Below are 21,575 nucleotides of genomic sequence, written 5' to 3'. Positions count from 1 at the left end.
AGCTCCTCTCACCTGTAAAGGGTTAAGAAGCTAAAGGTAACCTCACTGGCACCTGACCAAAATGACCAATGAGGAGACAAGATACTTTCAAAAGCTGGGAGGAGGGAGAGAAACAAAGGGTCTCTGTCTGTCTATATGCTGCTTTTGCCGGGGATAGACCAGGAATGGAGTCTTAGAACTTTAGTTAGTAATCTAGCTAGGTATGTGTTAGATTATGATTTCTTTAAATGGCTGAGAAAAGAATTATGCTGAATAGAATGACTATTTCTGACTGTGTGTCTTTTTTGTAACTTAAGGTTTTGCCTAGAGGGATTCTCTGTTTTGAATCTAATTACCCTGTAAGGTATCTACCATCCTGATTTTACAGAGGTGATTCCTTTACTTCTATTTACTTCTATTTCTATTAAAAGTCTTCTTGTAAGAAAACTGAATGCTTTTTCATTGTTCTCAGATCCAAGGGTTTGGGTCTGTGGTCACCTATGCAAATTGGTGAGGATTTTTACCAAACCTTTCCCAGGAAGTGGGGTGAAAGGGTTGGGAGGATTTTGGGGGGGGGGTTGGGTTTACTACGTTTCCCAGTAAACCCAGTTAGATTTTGGTGGTGGCAGTGGATATTCCAAGGACAAAGGATAAAATTAATTTGTACTTTGGGGAAGTTTTAACCTAAGCTGGTAAAAGTAAGCTTAGGAGGTTTTCATGCAGGTCCCCACATCTGTACCCTAGAGTTCAGAGTGGGGGAGGAACCTTGACACTACCTTTGAGAGTCTTCATGGCTCTGAGATACAGCACTTAGCCCTCAGACTGGTTCCCCTGGAGTACTATTGTCAGCCCTGCTGGGCTGTATTCACTGCATCCTTCCTTGATCTGGTATAGACCACTGGGTCCAGGCTAGTGCCCCTGCAGTGCCGGTCTCCTGCAGATGCTGGTTGAAGCCTTCCTGCTCTTTAGGAATAGGATATAAACCCAGAGGAGGCTTTACCGCACAAATGCAGTTGAAAAATGCATTAGGTAGAGCCCTGTATCATTCTTCCTGTCATTGCACTATTCTGTGTCAGTTTTGAGCACACTTACTGTTTGATAGGCTATGTTCTACCAGATTAATGTGTCCATTCTATTGGGAACAGCAGCACATAAAAAAGACAAACACAGGTTAAAGACTTTTAATGAGAGAGCAGAAAGCTTAGTTACTCAAGAGAACCTCCTTGCTCTATAATTTAATATCCTTGTTTATTATTCTCCTTAATCTCTTATTAAATAAATTATAGAACTAAAGAGGTAATTAAAGAAAATAAATAATCTAGAGCAATTAATGTAATTTTTGGCAACCTGATGGGCTCTACTGCTGGTGAAAGGCCTGCACAGAAAAATATTTTTGATTTTTATCTTCATGATTTGCTCCTTTTAATTATCTTTAGAGGAATGTAGAATTTGGTTATGAAATGATAATGCAAGAAGCTTGAGGGATGAAGAATCATAATTATAACTTCTACTGGACATGTCTTTGGCACTGGTTCTCCCACACACATACAGTATTTATGGACTAAAGTTTAGTAGTTAATATTAAAGTTGAGTAGTAACTTAAATTTGAATTTTACATTTACAGTTATATTTTTTGCTCACTCTGAAGAGTGACTAACAAGCAGAATATGATCAAATCTTAAAGCAAAATGTAGGTGTAGTTTTATGTGTGTATTTATTCAGTTAAACTTTCTCATCTATATCTTCCATCTCTATATTGCGTGTTAATAAAACACTGAGTAGACATGAGGGGCCACAGTTCAGAAATATCAATCACAATATACTCCCCATTATCCGAATGGCCTGGAGGACGTGGATTTTATTCAGATAATTGGGAGTTTGGATAAGAGAGAGGGCAGGAACCATTCAGCAGTGGGTGGCTTCCTCTGTAGCAGGGGGCTTATTCTCCTCCTCGCAGTCCTGGCTAGGGGTCTCTGCTCTATTATCTGAACCTCCAGATTCTCCAAATCCCTTTCTTGTCCCACAGCATGAGATACATGCCCTCTGTAGTATGTACCTCATGCTGGGGACAAGAAAGGGATTTGGAGAATGCGGAGGTCTGGATAATGGGGTTTCAGATAAACAGGAGTGTACTGTAATCAATGAATTTACAACGTGCTGTGGGGCTTTCGTAGTAACAAGCATGAATGGCACATTGCAACTTTTTAAAACACTTTGGTAATACTTTATAAAAAGTCTTTGAGTGGCCCAGATAAAAATTGTTACCAGCGTTTCATAGAAAAATAGTGTCTATGTATACGTCTGTATGTATATAGATAGTAAATCTGAAGAGCACCATCAACTGGTAATTAAGAATAGGATATATATGGTTCATGAGTTTGTGATTTGAGTAAAGTTGTTGTTACATTGCAAATGGCTTCCTAACTGAGCTTCGCACTGTCCTGAAAAGTTTATGATCTCAGAGCTTCATCCTGCAGACACTTACACATGAGTAATTTTACTCATGAGTGGTCCTATTGATAGGTGCTTTTAGGATTAGGCCCCAATTCTTCTATCAGATGCACTGGGAAATCCAGAGCGTAGGATGGCATATTTTGTGTGTGTGTTAATTCAAACTTTTTATGGGTCTCATAGAATTGGGTTTCTAAGAGGTGAGTTACTGGTTTATGGAGCAGTGTCCATACTCTGTATAGCTGTAACATTATCTATTTAGACTCAATTAATAATGCATTTTATAGCTTGCTTTGTGATATTGATTCTAGTTGCATATAGCAGTCATTTAAAATGATCTCACTTAAGTATGCCTAGATGGATTCTTAATTTAAAGTGTCAATAGCAACACTGAAAGAATTTTGCTACAGAGTCAAATTAATCTACAGTGCTGAAGTTCACAGAAGACAGTCCAACCATATGTGAGATGAGAACACACAGAATGCAGTCAAGTGAAGTGTGAAACATTTGCTCATATTTCACAGTGGGCTATGTTAAGCATCTAGTTACACACACTAGTTGCATGAAACCAATCAGGATAAGAGTTTTTCTTGCAGCCTGCACTGTTAAGAACCATCTTTCTCTAGCTACCCAGGCTGTGCTTGAGCTTAGTATCTAAGAGGCAGAATTAATAAAAACTTGAGGTTCCAGGCTTTGCACAGACCTTTTACAGACTTCCCTGGTGTGGAAGCCAGTTAGGGTTTTTTTATTGAGGTTGGCTCAGGGAAGCAGTTAGGTCAAGTACATAGGGCATAGGCACATGGCTAGGGCCCCAATTCCTGGAGTCAAACAGTCACATCAGAATCTCAACTTTCATTTTAAAATGAGTTTCTAGTTCTCAATGTTGCAAAGAAAAACCTGAAGATATGCCCTGAGTGTAACTGGTGCAGTCTTTATTTCCTGAGTCTGCAGACAGCATGACACGGTAGCTTTAAGAGGTGTGAGCTGGCACACTCTTCTGAATGGTTGTTATCTCTGAAACATGCTGCCTTATGGGGCCACAGTCAGCACCACCCTTCAGAGGTCTATGCATGGGGGGAGGGCCCTCCCAGCCACAGCCCTTATCATGGCTCTGTTATGGAGGAACATCCACGAACACACATGCACACATCCCAGAAGACACATGAAGGCTTCTATTCTAGTAGATAGAAGCTGAATCCTCCCTCTTCTCAGATGGGGAGGATGGCCAAACGTGAGGGGGTCTTCCCTACCTTCCTGAATCCAGTTATTTCATGTTGCATAAGCAGCCCTACTGTAGGAAGCTGAGCATTTGTTGCTCCCTTGACGTCAGTGGCAAGTGCCCACACACAGCATCTCTGGAAATTGGGCTCCTTTTATCCAACTCCCAGTCTAGAGCCCTGTGCACCCAACTTAACTACTTCCCTGAGCCAGTCTTAAAAACTCCCTCTGGCTTCCAAGCCAGGGATATCTGCAGAAGGTCTGTGTAAACCCCAGAAATCCAAGGTTTTACTACTTCTGCCTCTTAAATACTCAAACACAGCACAGGCAGCTAGAGAGATGATGACTCCTAGTGCAAGTAGTAGGAAACTCATCCAATGGGGGTTTCATAGAACTTGTGGGTGCAGGATCTTGGCATGCCTAACTTTTGGCACCTGGATTTGAAAATTCTGGCCTTGACTCCTCCATCTAGTTGCTGTCAAAGTGGACAAATCATTTACCACCTAATTGTCTCATCTGGAATACGGAGCAGTGATATTTATCCACCTTCTGAAAGGTCCTTGGTGCAAAACTTTATATACTCTTTGTTTATTAAAATACACTCATCCCCACCTTTTTACAGTCCCTCATATAATAGTGTGCACAGAGAAAGGGACTAGTGCACTGGTTCAGGGAACAGACTATTATGAGGGTTACAAAGTTTTTGTTGCTTGGGTGTAGGGTGTCCTTGTTTACTTCTCACTATGAAAGATTAACAGTGACATTTACTCTATCTGCTCTTGCTTGACCTGAATGAATCCTGTTAACATAGGATAAATCAATCAAAAACAGTGGGTAGCAGTGTGAAGGCAAGTGAAGGGTAGAGTTAGAGCAATTTCAGTCTCTCTCAGCCTACAGTATGTTGCTGAAAGATAATGATGAAAGCGTTCTTTACTCCACTGGGAATAATACAGAACAATATGATGTGTGTGGTTGTCCTAGTTGCTAGTCTTATCTCTTTTTCTCGCAAGTATGTAAGTAGCGTTTGTTACCTTGTGTAGTGTGCTTGCAATAGATTTCCTGCTTTATTCTTTATCAGTTTTGCTTTTGAGACTGCATTGATACTTGTAAAAATATAGTTTAAGAAATTTGGATTTAATCAATTGTTATTTGCCCAAGATTTAAATCAGAATAGGACTTAAAGAAATCATCTAATGAATGTACCTAAGATGAGTTAAAACAAATAAACAGAAAAAAACCCCAAGCCCTATGATAATTAGTGCCTGTCTTCAGAAGCAAGGATTTTCTTAATCACTGTTGCTTATTGGCATGTGTTCTATTTAAAATTCACATGTTAAACCCCTGCTTAAAGATATTTACTGTGTGAATAACTCCATAAATTATTAAAAGTTAAAAATATTTTAGTCTTGACCAGTAATGATTTTATTTACTATTTGCACACTCAGCTTGGACAATACAAATAGATTAATCAGTTTCACTTCAGGTTAATAATTGGTTTCTGCTCAGTTTCACATTCTAGTTTACGTATTAGAGCATCACAGAGTTTAAGGCCAGAAGCCATCACCCAGATCATCCAGTCTGACCTCCTGCACGTCATAAACCACTACCTAGTTATCACTGCACTGAGCCCAGTAATCTGGATTAGATTAAAGTATCACAGCCCTCTGGAGATCAAATTATTGTGTGCCGCAGGCAAAGAATAGAAGACATCAAGGTGTGCCAATGTCCAAGGCCCCTTCAATGACAGGGGATTGATTTGGTGAGATGTACCCAGATGAACCTATAATGTGGCAACATTTTGAGTTGTAAAGACTGTAAGGGAGTATTATTCCTTTAAAAAAGAAGAGCTTTTATTGAAATGCTAAATTCTGATAGTTAGGTTTGGTCAAAATGAAACCTAAATTGTCTTCTTGGTGACCGGTTAGATATATTTATTGTGTGTTTGGTTTTATATTTTAAGAGAAATATAATAGATGTGTGACTGCAGTGACTTTCTAAATATATTATCATTTTTATAAAATAGTGATTTTCCTTTATTTCTGATCTTTGGCCCTAACCTTGCAACTGCGTTCACACAGCCATACCCCTGTGCCTGAATGGAATCCCCTTGACTTCAGTGAGACTCTCCGTGGGCATGGGTGGTCCACTTGCATGGATGCATTTTCAGGATTGGGGTTTTTTTTGGTATCTGGAAGGCAGTATAGCAATATAAAATTTTAACATTTGTGAAATGGCAGGAAGAACCATGGATGCAAACTTTTGAAGCGTGTCTCTGCAGACAACCTAAAGGAATGTTTCTACTGGTTACTTTCCTTTTTGTAGAGTAAGAAAAAAAGCCTAATTTGTAAACTTCCTGAATCTGCTCTTCTGTCAAGCACATCAGTCACAGAACCATGATCCCAGCTAGCTGTACTTTGAATACTCAAGCCTATGTCAGGCATCTTTGTGAGGCTGTCTCCAGTACTTAGGCTAGTGAATATCTTAGTACCCCTGGGCATCCCACAAAGTTCTCCACATGTCGGTTGTGATCTTCCTGATTTTTTCTAGCTTTAGAATAAATTCTTTATCTGATTTGAGAGTGTCCCTTTAAATGTTTGTAAACGTAGCTCGTTATATAAGTCCCTTCTATTCCTAGTACATTCCTATGCTGAAAGTCACAAAAGTGACTTAAGCCAGGTTAGAAAAAAGGGCATTACCATCATTCAAGGAATCTACTTGGGGAATTTTGGGTATAGCCACGACCATCCAACTCGTAGAACTTATTCTCTTGTGTTTTCTCCATAGACCTAATAACTACGACAATGCATAGTTAAATAATTTAAACTGGTGCCCTTGCAATATTCATGGTAAAATATAAAACTACATTTGGGAAAATTATCTTTCATTGTCATGGGTTTAACGTGTTTTTGCTGAACCAAACTTCAGTAAATTATGTTTGATCATTAAATGTTGCATATGTGGGAATCTTGGTGTGAACCAAGCCCTTGTCTGCAGTGGCATTTTAGCCACAAGGGTAACTGCATAATGAACACCCTTACTGAAGAGACAGTTTACACTAGTGCAAAATGATTTGCTGTAGCTAGAAAGAAGGCTAAATTGTACTGGTGCATATCATGCTAAATGAATTTAAACTGTCTTTGTAGCAATTTGGATGGTGCAGCTACAAGAGTTGCTAAAATCCCTATGTAGACAGAGCCTCAGAAATATGCTTGCTCCTATATTCATTTTTATGCTTAGTCATCCTCATTATATGTCTGTTGTGCATTAGTATGGGATTACTCCCATCCCTGTAAATGCTATTTTGGAAGTCCTATAGGAAGAGATTTTTTTAAAGTGCCTAATGGATTTAGGACCACAAATCCCACTGAAAATTGGTGGGGCTTTTGAAAATCTTCACCATAGATGCTATAAAGACAAAACTTCTTGCTTTTTATTTTAAAGGTATTGAGTTAAAATCCTGTTGAGATTGTGTTTTCATTTAAAGAATTTTGTATTAGCTGCTTTTCCCATCAGTATGATTACAGATTTCATTCTTACCACTTTTCCAAAGCAGAAATGAAAAAAGATGGAGTCAAAACATTTCTCATTTAAAAAAGCCAAGCTAGCAAAAGAACAGTTTAAACTATATAAAAATGTGATACTGGATCTATTTAAAACACCCACACTGGAAATATGGATAGCTTTACAAGTCCCAAAATACAGTGTTCTCATACAAAAAGGTTAAAATATGTAATTTTCAGCCTAGGTGGCTTTTATTTCAGATTAAGGCAAACAACAAAGAAAGGACTAATGTAGTATCTCTAAGGGAGAGAATGTAGGTGCTTATTGTGTAACATTCTGCATCTGAACTGAAACAAAATGTCAGCCGCCATATAGTTGTCCCTGCAAAATGTATGGAGACTGCCAACATTTAAAGCCGCAGGACACAGAAAACAGAATGTTTAGCAGTGTAAATGAAAAATTATGTCCTATTCCTGTTCAGAGTGGCTATGTGGGAATTTGAACTATTGGATGAATGTCCAGTTAGTTAACTGTAACTTGTTTCCACAGATCTGTTTCCACAGATCTGTTTCCACAGATCTATTTGGCTAAACTGTTCTTTTCTAATTTGGCTTAGAGTTAAATATGAAGTGTTTCACTTCTGAAATGTTTCTGCTAGACCAGTGGTTCTCAACCAGGGGCCTGGGGCCCCCTGGGGGGAGGCTTGTGCTTCCGGGGGTCCACCAAGCAGGACCGGCATTAGACTTGCAGGAGGCCAGACTAGATGATCACAATGGTTCCCTTCTGACCTTGGGATCTACAAATCTATATGCATGAAACAGTCCTTATGGTTTCTGCTCTGTTATCTCATGCTAAGATATTAAATGTCAAATCATTATGAAGAGGTAGAAATCAAATGATTCTTATTGGGTTTTTTTTTTAAATTATTTGTATTACAGTACCATTTGGAAGCCCAAACTAAGGTCAGGGCTCATTGGGTTTGTAAGTGCCTAGCATGGAGTAAGCAACAGTCTCTATCCAAAGAGCTTATGCTGTAACTAGACAAGACAAACAAAGAGCAGGAGAAAGGAAATACTATTCACATTTCAGATGGGGAACTGAAGTTTAGAGAGACTAAGTGACTTATCTAAGGTCTGTGGTAGAGGGAGGGATTGAACCCACATCTCCCAAGTCCCAGTCTAGGGTCTTAACCAAAGGACTCTCTTTCCTCTCAGTTTATTAAAAACACATGCATCATTGTTTTTCCAGGTGCATTACATTGCTGAGGTGCTATACACTCATTAACTGATCTCATTAACATAATTATATGCTATTTGTTTACCACCCTGTTTACATTTCCTCTCATTTGAAATCTTTAGCAGAATATATGGTTTCAGGTACATGTCTGTAATAACAGTGGTGACAGACGCTTCCAGTATAGGCCTTGAGTATGCTGTGTGCCACCATTATGTGACGTTTGCTTATTACCCCTACAACTCAGTCCCTATACTTTCTTCTTATCTGCTCTGGGGTGTACAGCTGGATTCTTTCTTAACCCTTAGGACCCTATGGATAGTCCCCTTCAGCAGTCATGCCTCTTCCTCCTAGAGATCACTAAGGAAAATATCTCCCTGCTTCATGGAGGATATGGAGCCACTCAATCTGTACCCCTGTACATCAGGGCCTTCCAGGGGCAGGTAAATTTCCCCCTCTGATGATTATCACAGTGTATTAGGAAGAGGTTTTTATACTATACATATTTGATGAGTCTATTTACAGCCTTGTATTTTATTGGCCAGATAGATCTGCCTGTCCTGGAGGAAAGGAGAGATTAATATAAAATAGGACCAGGATCCAAACAATCCGGATTGGTTTAGCGTAATCTAATCCAAAGTACCCCCTTTTCTGCCTTTCTCCAGTCTAAAGGAACCATTACAATGTATATATTTTAATTTCATGTATTTCTATCTTTAAAAAACTCTATCTTTAAAAAAACTTTCACTATTTTTTAATCAAGAACATTTTCAAACATTCCAATTAAATATAAGTAATGAATAACCCTGTTCAATTGTCAGCACTTCTGTTGCACTGAAAGGGGTCTGTTACAGAAGTTAAGAAGCTATATTGAATGAGCACTCCCACTGCATCCATTTCACTAGCAAGACAATAAAATGTGCAGCTCTCTCCATGTGCAGCTCTCTCCATCAGTCTTCAACAAATTTATTAACTGTGAGTTTTACCACACAGCACAAACATTTCAACTTCAGTTTTTGAAAACTTTAATGTTATGTAATACGGTACAAGTATTAAGTTATTAAGTATGCTTGCCAATTGTCCAATATAGAGAGAGAGAATCACTTGATCATTACCTGTTAGGTTCACTCCTTCTGGGGCACCTGGCATTGGTCGTTGTTGGCAGACAGGATACTAGGCTGGATGGACCTTTGGTCTGACCCAGTATGGCCATTCTTATGTTCTTATGTCCAGACCTGAGCGTTCAATTCTGCATTGTTTGTGCACCCAAGGTGCCTACTTTATTGTTTTCAATAGGACTTTTGGCTACACAAGGAATAGAGAGTTAAATTAGGGACTGAACTAAGCTTAAGTGTTCTCAGCCATTGTGAATAATGGGATATGCTGTACAGCTACTCACTTCAGGGTGGTTTTCAGTATGCAAGCCACCTGCACTTACATGCTCTACTGTTCTCTTGGACTCATCACTTAAAGTAGATACTATATTTATCCTCCACACAAAACTTTTGGCTCTTACAGCTATCCAGAATTGAGGGTTACTGGATCCCCTAACCCCATATTACTAAAGCCATCCAGTCTTAAACAGGAGAAATGACTTCATGCCAAGAAGCCTGAGAATTGGTAGCCTTTTAAACTTTAATCTACGGAGTGTGTAAGAAGGTGGCACCCCAAATCTGCTCCATACTATAGAAGGGCGAATACCCACTTTCAGGTGTTGGACTTTATTGTGAACGGAATAACATCACAACATAAAACAGAGTCTAAGCTTTCTCCACGTATCTGGGTGAACCTAAGGTTTTCTCTAGGACCGCTGTCTTTCCCCCTACTTCCCTCTGGACAGAGTGTCAGTGCATTCTCTTTTATAACCTTGTGGAATTCACAAACCACAGCTGCCACAAGACGTCTGTATCATTTACTTTGCAGCTTTCTTCTGTTAATAGGGTGGCATAATAGGAGAGCCCTGTAATATTCTGAAGGGTCATAAATCCAGTCTTTGTTATATAGTGTATCTAGAGATGCTGTTCTTAATCGTAAAAGAGCCTAATCCTTTTCTGAAACTTCTTGAGGTCTTTGCTGTGATGCAAATATCATGCAGTGGTAAGTGCCACAAGTTTATTGTGATACATGAACGACATTTATTTTAGAAAGTTGCCTTTCTAATTTCAGCTGTCCTCAGAATTCAAGACATATGCCCAAACAGGCCTACATCTGGGATATTAGTCTGCAAAACTTGTAAGGTTCCGTTTGAAATCAAAGTGCTGCTTGTCAGGCTGAGAAAAGATCATATTGGTATGCACTTAGTTAGGTTTTGCCCTCACTTGCTACCTAAAGGTATTTTCATTCCAATCATTGCATTATTTATTGCCATATACTATAAACATTACTCCACTACCATTTTTCTTGAAGGCAAAGGCACTGTACTGAAGCTGAGTGTAGGTGCGTGAGTTGAGGGAGGTGGCGGTTGGGAAATATGTGGCGCAATATAAAAATGAAGAGCAAAAAATGTTTTGTGGATGATTCCTGTCATGCTGGAGGTTTTCATACCGGTTTTCCACTTTCCCTTCCTTCCATTTAGCTATTCCAAGGAGGCAGCTGACATGACTGTCTGTGCTAATCTCTGCCAGCCAAAAGGAGATGCATTTGTGAAAGGAAAAGTCAGCTTTCCCTACCATTCACTGGAGATTAGATTGAAGCCTCTGCTCAACTGTTTTATAATACAGAACTGAAAGCATTCATTACCACACTTGTATGGTTCTAAATCGTGACTAGAACATCTTGGTTAGAGTTTCCAGACAAAGGGATTAAAAACATCAGAGGCCCTGATTCTTTTGTAACAATGAAATCAGTTTGTAGAATTTTACAGTATTGGGACAAAGACCAACCACCCGGTGCTGGAAGGCTCAATCATTCCTGTTTCTAAATATGTTTGTCTGGACTGAACTCTTTGTCTGGTAAATTGGTAACCTGTCAAAGGTATTTTACAAACTGAACAGTCTTAGTGATTGATATTTTTCAAGAGACAGATGTCCAAATAAGAGGGGATTGCGGTGGCCGTGGGATCCCAAATGGTCAGGAAGTTGTATGTCCATTTTGGTTAATTTTTAAGTTACTTTTTAATATGGATATCATTTACCAGGGCCTCAAATTTGATGTAGTTTGTAGGGTGATTCTGTGTGAGTGTTTATTTGTTTGCCTAGCATAGCCTGTGCTACTTACAGCCTCCCCTTCCACTGCAAAGCCTGTCTCCCCTCGACCTGTCATTCTCTTGAAAAAAATGAGTATAGAAGTGTCACCGTGCAATTTCAGATCTCTTGTGTCTCAATGATTTGCAAAGCAAACTTTGTTTATTCCACATGTACAAAAAGATTATGTTTTGAACTGCCAGCCCTGCAAATTCACTTTGGGATCTGAAAATCAAGTGAGGTACTTTACATTATCACTGAAACTTATCTAACCCAGAAATAAGTGCATTCCTCTCTTTTTGTGTTGAAGACTATCCTTATTTGTCAGTAAAGTCTGGGGCTCTACACTGATTAGAATTAAAAATGAGTGGTAAATTGCTCGATATTTGTTAGATTGTGATTCACTGGCTTATGTAGCTGTCAAGCTTTTATTTTAATGAAGATGCTAAATTTAAGATAAAAAATGCTTGTTATCTCTTTCAGGTGCTGTAGCAGTCTTGATCCCTCACCTAGACCTGGTGATTTCTTTTGTTGGCGCCGTAAGCAGCAGCACTTTGGCATTGATCCTGCCACCTTTGGTTGAAATCCTCACATTTTACAAGGAAAACTTAAGTGTGTGGATGATACTTAAAGACATCTTTATAGCTGTTATTGGAGTCATTGGCTTTATAACAGGGACATATGTGACAGTTGAAGAGATCATTTATCCTGCTGTGACAGTCTTAGTTAACACTACAGAGAGCCCCTTTGAAGATTTGAACACTATGCACTTAGTGACTGGTTTCAATTAATGGTGAGAGAACCAAGAATCATTTTGTTCCTGGGTGTGGGTTCTGATTAGGAGCAAAAGATCAGGATAGAGCCTGTACTTGGCGGTATGGGCCACATTCAAATGAACTGAACAAATAAATTCTGAACAATAACACACCTCTTTCCTCCTCTTCCTCCTTTACCCATTCTGTAACTCCTTCAGACCAGATCTCTGTGTTAAGTCTCTCAAGCCTCCTCTGCTCTATCTAGAGAAGGAAAGGACTGTTTAGGTGTCAGGGTGGGAAATATTTATATATGAATTGCATGTGCAACCAAATATCATTCGTCAGAAAATCAAAATGCCTACTCAAAAGGGTGAAATCCACCCCACGCATCACAGCACCAACACGATGCCTATGTACCACTTACATCTCATTTAAGCCCTGTTTTAAGGAGCTGAGGTGGGACTTAAGTAGTGTGTAGATCTTCTGCTAGCTCTCAGTGAAGGGGTGAATTTATCCCCAGTGGATAATAGTTACAATATATATAGCTTGGATTGTTAGTAATGTTTCTAGGGACCTGTAGACTTACTATCTGGAAGTGTTTCCTTTCAACAACTATAGGTTCTTCGCTCTGATTAATGGGCGTTAGTATGTCTTAAATCAATGTGGTTTTGAAAAATTACTATGACTGTTCTTGCAGTCTTTTCACACTGGCATCAATGGAGTTCTGAAGACCTAAGGCCTTCAGGGTCAAGGTCTTAATGCTTAGCACGTGTACTGCAGACCACCAGTGTCAGTCAGTTTATGTGCCATTAGGCACAAGGTCACTTTTTTGTGCAATCCAGATCAATAACAAGCATTTCAGTTGAAGTACGTAAAAGATACCAAATTCCTTCAGGAAAGTCCTCCATCCCTATCCTGACTATGTGGAACAGCTTGCAGGATCAAGGCCTTAGTTTTGACAGGGTATGCTACTTCCAGTCATAGAACAAGTAATATTTAAAACCTGGTGTTTTGTGGCCTTTGGGCTTTGTATGTGGTGTCACAGAATGTCATCATGTATCAGAAAAAATGTACTCTTTAATGATGCAGAAGTAGATAACAAGATAACATCCAAGTTCACAAATAATGATGTAAGTAGTTTATTCTGATATATTTTTGGTAACTGCTGTCCTAAAAAACTAAACAGAACACTTTTGTGAATCTATCCTTAACTGCAACTGTACAAATACATGAAATGCTGTATTTTTCTACCTATTCCAAAAAGATTGGAGTGACTGTCTATATTTGTATTGTAGCAGCATATACAATGGGGTAATCATTTTTGCATTATGTTCTGCCTTCATTAGTATTTAACATTCACATTACTGTATTTTGGTTCTCCCCAACCACCATTTTTGGTAAATAAAAAGAGTATCCAGGAAAGCTGGTAACTGTGGGGGAAAGTCATCCTTTTGCTTCAGGCCAGTGCACCACTTAATCCTTCATATTAGAAAGCTCTATTTTGAGGGCTTGTATTGGGATTTCTGGACCCCCTCTGTTGAATTTCACCCTGAATGCCCAAACCAAAGTGTTGTTGTTTTAATTGAAAAAACTCTCGATTTTTTTTAAGAGTTTATCAAACTTTCTTCTTATAAAAATGCTTTTCTAAAGAATATATTTAATTATAACATTTCTTGAGGAAATAAAACCTCTCCCCTCATGTCCATGCACATTTAAGACAGAGCAATAGCTAATATTTTTCTTGCCTTCAGAATATTTCCCCAGTCACCTACCATATGGCATCAGCATTATAGGCTTTCATGTCCATTTTATAAGTGTTTCCAATAGGGATTCAGTATAGTAACATATGGTGTGAACTGCATGTAGTTTTTCAAACAATTGTTCTAAGCAGCGCTCTCATTTTCATTTCAGCATGGACAAAATTAAACAAATACTTGGCAGGCACTTTAAAGGAATGCAGATGTAACGGTATGTTACTAACATACCCAGCACCTGTAATATTAAGGTGCCACCAAGGACCATACAAGGACAGTGACTGGACAGGCAAAAAGTAACTTTAACTTTTCAGAGTCAAGTATTTAAGCCTTTAAGCTATTTCTAAAGGAGTGTAGTGGGGTGGTTACCCCGCTCTGGCCTTGAAGGGGTTTAAGCAGTCCTGGAGACGGCTGCAGGAGGAAGAGGAGTGAGAACAGCTGGAGGAAGCTGAGTGAGTAGCTGTCCACAGCTGTGGCCAGCTTAATTAAGGCCCAGCTGGCCCTTATAAAAGGGCAGTGGGCCAGAAGCCACAGAGGACTCTCCCTATAGCTGTTGAGGGAGAAGGGCCTGGCTGCCTAGAAGTTAAGCAGGGTACCTAGAAAGAAGAAGGGCTGGGGGAAGGCCAGAGGAGCTGGGGAGCTCCAGCCTGGGAACCCCCACCCCCCGGCTGGAGGCCTTGTTAAAGGCCAAGAAGGGTACTGGGGTTGCAGAGGGTGGCCCAGGGGTAGGCAAAGGCAGCAGGTCCAAACCCCCCTTGCCGGTGATGAGTGGCACTTACACTGCAGTCTACCCCAGGGATCAGGGGCTAGTTGATGACTGGCAGTGGCCATAGACTGAGGTGAGGTGGGGATAGAGGGTGGGGGTTCCCTGGGGAGGGGAGACCCAGATTTGTGGGGGTACTGCCAGGGGGAAGCATCCTGGCCTGAAAGGGGCACTGGGGTCCAGGAGGGATTCAGGCCCAGCGGCAAGTGGGACACTGGCCTGCAGAGGGCGCTCTGGAGGCTGGAAACACTAATTCCCTGGACGACCACCAGGAGGCGCCGCAGGGATGAGTCCTGCCCCCTCACGAGGAGATATTGCAGCCAAGTTTTTCAATATATGTTTGGTGACGAAACCGGTTTACAAAAAAGGTACACTAGACAGTAGCATCAAAACACATTTTTTATTTATTTTTTGCTGTGAGATTTATTTTAATTGATCCTGAACATTTTCTACATATATTTTTAATTCGACTGGTAAACGTAACTTAGATTTCTCTCTTATTGTTTTGGCAGCTCTTTCTATTTGTGTGTGTATTTAGAAGATGCATAATTGCCAAATCCTTTCATATAATCTGTTCTCAGTCTGCTGCATTATAGCAAAGTCCTCTGAGATTGTGCTTCTGCCAACATGCTGAAGGATTTGGACCAGAAATATTTGGCCAGTGCAGAACATGGTGGTAATCTTCGGCTAGTACAGGTCGATGTGCACCTGATGCTATTTACCAAAGCCAAGGCTAACAAAGGTGGGTGCCTAAAGAGAGGCTCCCACATCCTATTTAAGTCCCTGAAGATGTGACCTGATTTTGAAAAGCACCCAGGAGTACTCCCTAAAGTGAGTGCAGGTCAGACTTTTTGAAAATCAAACCACATACTTAGGTGCCTAAATAAGGACTTAGAAGCTTAGCTTTAGGCCCCCAGCTTTGGAAATCTTGACCCAAGTGTTAACCCGTACAGATCTCACCATAAAGACTGCCCATGGCACATCCCATCAGTCCTAATGGTGTCATTCAGCAGTCTCTCACTCAGACTCCTTGCCACTGACCCCGTGAGTATGAAGTAGCTTTTTTTAGTCTCTGGGTCAGTACTGCTGTCTAATGGGTGGTATTTAATTTAAATTAATGTGTCACGTAAGAGATTTTTAAATTGTTTATTAATATATTTAAAGGCTTTCCACTATACCATTTTTATTTTTCACCTACAGTGTAGGATTTTTATTATTTCAGCACTCACATATTAGGTTTGTTTGGCCTGCTCAGTCATTTTAAAAAAAAAAAAAAGTCTGTGGTCTCAGGACCATGTTGTGCTGAAGAAGACTGAAGTGTCTCAAATAAAACTATTGCGAGATCATCAACTCCAAATATGACCAAATCAAAGACTGAAAGGGACCTTGAGAGGTTATCTAGTCCAGTCCCCTGCACTCATGGCAGGTCTAAGTTTTATCTAGACCATTCCTGACAGGTGTTTGTCAAACCTGCTCTAAAAAATCTCCAATGATGGAGATTCCACAATCTCCATAGGCAATTTATTCCAGCGCTTAACTATCCTGACAGTTAGGAAGCTTTTCCTAATGTCCAACCTAAACCTCTCTTGCTGCAATTTAAGCTCATTGCTTCTTGTCCTATCCTCAGAGGCTAAGAAATTTTTCTTCTCCCTCCTTCTTTTAACATCCTTTTACGTACTTGAAAACAGTTATGTCCCCTCTCAGTCTCCTCTTTTCAGACTAAACAAACCCAATTTTTTCAATCTTCCCACATAGGTCATGTATTCTAGACCTTTAATCATTTTTGTCGCTCTTCTCTGGACTCTTCAGTTTGTCCACATCCTTCCTGAAATGTGGCTCCCAGAACTGGACACAATACTCCAATTGAGCCAAATTAGTGCAGAGTAGAACAGAAGAATTACCTCTCGTATCTTGCTATCAACACTGCTGCTAACACATCCCAGAATGATTTTCACTTTTTTTGCAATAGCGTTACACTGACTCATATTTAGCTTGTGGTCCACTATGACTCCCAGATTCCTTTCTGTAGCACTCCTTCCTAGGCAGTCATTTACCATTTTGTATGTGTGCAACTGATTGCTCCTTCCTAAGTGGAGTACTTTGCATTTGTCCTTATTGAATTTCATCCTGTTTACTTCAAACCACTTCTCCAGTTTGTCCAGATCATTTTGAATTTTAATCCTATCCTCCAAAGCACTTGCAGCCCCTCCCAGCTTGGTATCGTCCGCAAACTTTATAAGTGTACTCTCTATGCCATTACCTAAATCATTGATGAAGATATTAAATAGAACTGATCCCTGTGGGACCCCACTCATTATGTCCTTCCAGCATGACTGTGAACCACTGATAACAACTCTCTGGGAATGATTTTGCAACCAGTTTTGTACCTACCTTATAGTAGCTCCATCTAGGTTTGCATTTCCCTAGTTTGTTTATGAGAAGGTCATTCAAGACAGTATCAGAAGCTTTACTAAAGTCAAGCTATATCATGTCTACCACTTCCCCCCCCCCCCGCCCCCATCCACAAGGCTTGTTACCCTGTCAACGAAAGCTATCAGATTTGTTTGACATGCTTTGTTCTTGACAAATCTATGGTGACTGCTACTTATCACCTTATTATCTTCTAGATGTTTGCAAATTGATTGCTTAATTATTTGCTCCATTATCTTTCTGGGTACAGAAGTTAAGCTGACTGGTCTGTAAATCTCTGGATTGTCCTTATTTCCCTTTTTATAGATGGGCACCATATTTGCCCTTTTCCAGTCTTCCCATCTTCCATGATTTTTCAAAGATAATTGCTAATGGCTTAGATATCTCCTCAGTCAGCTCCTTGAGTATTCTAGGATGCATGTCATCAGGCCCTGGTGACTTGAAGACATCTAATTTGTCCAAGTAATTTTTAACTTGTTCTTTCCCTATTTTAACCTCTTCTGATACTACCTCATTTTCCCTGGTATTCACTATGTTTGACGCCCAATCACCACCAACCTTCTTGGTGAAAACTGAAACAAAGAAGTCATTAAGCATCTCTGCCATTTCCACATTTTCTGTTATTTTCCCCCATCATTGAGTAATGGGCCTACCCTGTCCTTGGTCTTCCTCTTGCTTCTAATGTATTGGTAGAATGTTTTCTTGTTACTTTTTACATCTCTAGCTAGTTTGGTCTCATTTTGTGCTTTGGCCTTTCTAATTTTGTCCCTACATACTTGTGGTGTTTGTTTATATTCATCCTCTGTGATTTGACCTAGTTTCCACTTTTTGTAGGACTTTTTTTTTTTTTTTTTTTAGTTTCAAATAATTGAAGATCTCCTGGGTAAGCCGGGGTGGTCTCTTGCCATACTTCCTATCTTTCCTATGCAGTGGGATAGTTTGCTCTCATGCCCTTAATAATGTCTCTTTGAAAAACTGCCAACTGTCTTCAATTGTTTTTCCCCTTAGACTTGCTTCCCATGGGATCTTACCTATAAACTCCCTGAGTTTGCTAAAGTCTGTCTTGAAATCCATTGTCTTTATTTTGTTGTTCTCTCTCCTACCATTCCTTAGAATCATGAACTCTTATCATTTCATTATCACTTTCACCCACGCTGCCTTCCACTTTCAAAATCTCAGCCAGTTCCTCCCTATTTGTCAAAATCAAATCTAGAACAGCATCTCCATTAGTAGCTTTCTTCACCTTCTGAAATAAAAAATTGTCTCCAATAAATTCTTGGAATTTATTGGAAAATCTGTACCTGCTGTATTGTTTCCCCAACAGATTTCTGAGTAGCTGAATCCCTCATCACCATCAAGTCCTATGCTTTGAATGATGATGATAGTTGTTTAAAAGAAGTCTCACCTACCTCTTCTTCCTGGTTAGGTGGTCTATAGTAGACCCCTACCATGACATCACCCTTATTTTATGCCCCTTTTATCCTTACTCAGAGACTTTCAACAAGTCTGTCTCCTATTTCCATCTCAATCTCACTCCAAGTGTATACATTTTTCATATATAAGGCAACACCTCCTCCCTTTTTTTTTTAATCCTAGAATATCAGAGTTCGAAGAGACCTCAGGAGGTCATCTAGTCCAACCCCCTGCTCAAAGCAGGACCAATCCCCAACTAAATCATCCCAGCCAGGGCTTTGTCAAGCCGGGCCTTAAAAACTTCCAAGGATGGAGATTCCGCCACCTCCCTAGGTAACCCATTCCAGTGCTTCACCAACCTCCTAGTGAAATAGTGTTTCCTAATATCCAACCTAGACCTCCTCCACTGCAACTTGAGACCATTGCTCCTTGTTCTGTCATCTGCTACCACTGAGAACAGCCTAGCTCCATCCTTTTTTTTTTCTTCTCCCCGCCCCCCAGCTTGTCCTTCCTGAGCAAGCTGTACCCTTCTGTACCAATATTCCAGTCATATGTATTATCCCACCAAGTCTCCGTGGTGCCAACTATGTCATAGCTGTGTTTGTTTACTAGCATTTTGAGTTCTTCCTTCTTATTCCCCATACTTCTCGCATTAGTATACAAACATCTAAGATACTGATTTGATTCCCCACCCCCCAGTTCTGTCTTATCTCTCCTTTATCCCTGCTATAATAGCCCATGCTTCCCCCAAATTCCAAACCTTCTCCCAGTCTCCATGTTCTTGACTTACCTATGGGTTTTGGTCACCTGCCCCCTTCAAACCTAGTTTAATGCCCTCCTCACTAGGTTAGCCAGTCCGTATCCAAATATGCTCTTCCCCTTCCTCGATAGGTGGACCTCATCTCTGCATACGTTCCAAGGAAACATTGCCAAAGATTTTAAATGATAGGAAATCTGACAAACTCCTTTTTTTAAAAAAATAAGATGGTTATTTTGTTTTAAAGTACTGTAACAAGTGTAACCAGTTAAGAGGCAAGTAGACAAACTCCAGACTAAGTGAAGATCATTTGCTTTAATATGTATTTAAGATGGGCATAGAAGTACTTTATCATCAACTAATTAATTTAAATTGAAAAATGTATGCCATTGGAATTATTTTCTTCCTAATAAGGAATAGAAAAGTATGTTTATGTACTGTATGTACACTTATATTTAACAGGATTGTATTAACTGTTTTAATGTAACTTAATCATTGGCTGCACTACAAATAACTGGACCATTTTCTTGTCTGTAAATGTTCTATCCTCAGACATTGGGCAAGAAAGAGGGTGACTTTGTCTAGTGTTCTGTAACTGACGTTTTCTGTATCTAAATAAAGATTACAAAACATCTTATTTACTGGTTTCAGAGTAACAGCTGTGTTAGTCTGTATTCGCAAAAAGATAAGGAGTACTTGTGGCACCTTAGAGACTAACCAATTTATTTGAGCATAAATTGGTTAGTCTCTAAGGTGCCACAAGTACTCCTTATCTTATTTACTGTCCAGCTTTCACCACATAACGTCTCAGATAAATATGCAATCATGGAGAATTCATCCATATTTATATGGTGAGGTAGCCCATAGATTGTCATGGAATTTTCACATTCTTAAGTGTCTTAAGAACATGTCTCTGACTTTCTATGGGACTTGTGCTCCTAAGTCACATAGGCACATCTGGAAAATCCCACTCTTGAGCTCAGATTTTCCATGATTGGGTGCCTAAAGTTAAATCCATATGTAGACACCTCAATTAATGACCTAATTTGCAAAAGTATAGAGTACCTAGCAGATCCCACTGAAGTCTGAGTGGTTAGGTACTCAGCACTTCTGAAAATCAGGATATTTATATATGGAATTAGAAGCATACCTTTATGCCCTTTTTTTGGAAAATCTTGGCTGTGGAGGCCAGTTGATGCAGAAATTAACATTAAATTTCAGACCCTCGATCTAAAACCTAAAAGCCTGTGCTAGTAATTAGTCATTTTAGGTGCTTAATTTTTTCATAAACTTCACAGATTTACCCTATGAAAATCAGGCCTCTTTAAGGTGTCTTAAGTAGGGCATCCAAAATCACAAGGGGGTAAAACTTAGGTGTTTTTCAAGGTGCCATTTTCAAAAGTGACTTAGGCCCAGATTTTTAAAGAATTTAGGTGTTGCTCCACTCAGCGTTGCAGCACCTAAGTGACTTTTGAAATGAGACTTGGGCTCCTAAATGTAGGCATTAGTCTCATTGAAATTCAAATACCTTTAAAAATCTGGCTAAGTGCCTAAGTCACTTTTGAAAATGGCTCTGAAGTTCCTACATCACTTATATCCTTTTGAACATTTTACCCTGTCATTTTTTAACGTTTTTTTTTTAAAGAATCTTGGATCCAGTAATTGAAACTCCCTTGTTCTCTTCCAGTATCCAGAGAGCAAGTACTTGGATATAAATGTGCATTGTGGCCATTACTTAGACATACATATATAAATTCATCTAAAATGTGTGGATATCTGAGACAAATTAAACTGGTATTCCACAAATATAAAACATGAAGTGAAGCCAAAGGTACTGGTTCCTCTTTTCAAATAGTAGTTTTCATCCTGACAAATATGACTAATATCCATGAATTATAATATGGGGGAGGGAAGTTAAATTAACTTCAAAGATATGAAAAAACTAATTGAGAATATTGTTTGCACATGAATAAAACAGCATTTTTTTTAAAAAAACAAAACATGCTGCTGAATAACTTTTCACACATGTACAATTTCAGATCCTGCTCCTACAAGGAGTTTCACATGGGTGAACACCTGGGGGCAGGAGGAACTTCATTTGACTTCAGTGGGGTTTTATGTGAACACAGGAAAACAGAT

At 39.5% G+C, this 21,575-nt stretch overlaps 1 protein-coding gene across 3 annotated transcripts in view; it reads left to right on the top strand.

Annotated features, from left to right (window-relative positions):
• The window catches only part of SLC36A4 (solute carrier family 36 member 4), a 277,596-nt gene that overhangs the window by 236,732 nt on the left and 19,289 nt on the right, over positions 1 to 21,575 (top strand). For 2 of the 3 annotated variants that reach the window (XM_073336956.1, XM_073336966.1), the window contains exon 11: positions 12,048 to 13,833. The exons of the other annotated variant lie outside the window; for it this stretch is intronic. In XM_073336956.1, the coding sequence (XP_073193057.1) occupies positions 12,048 to 12,355 (308 nt within the window). In that variant the 3' untranslated portion in view covers positions 12,356 to 13,833. Of the gene's footprint in view, positions 1 to 12,047; positions 13,834 to 21,575 lie in introns of those variants that run through there. 3 annotated transcript variants of the gene reach the window in all.

The sequence above is a fragment of the Lepidochelys kempii genome, chromosome 1 (assembly GCF_965140285.1).
Source record: "Lepidochelys kempii isolate rLepKem1 chromosome 1, rLepKem1.hap1, whole genome shotgun sequence".
Taxonomy (NCBI): domain Eukaryota; kingdom Metazoa; phylum Chordata; order Testudines; family Cheloniidae; genus Lepidochelys; species Lepidochelys kempii.
The sequence above is the reverse complement of the archived record's forward strand: the minus strand, read 5'-3'. Positions and strand labels throughout refer to the sequence as shown.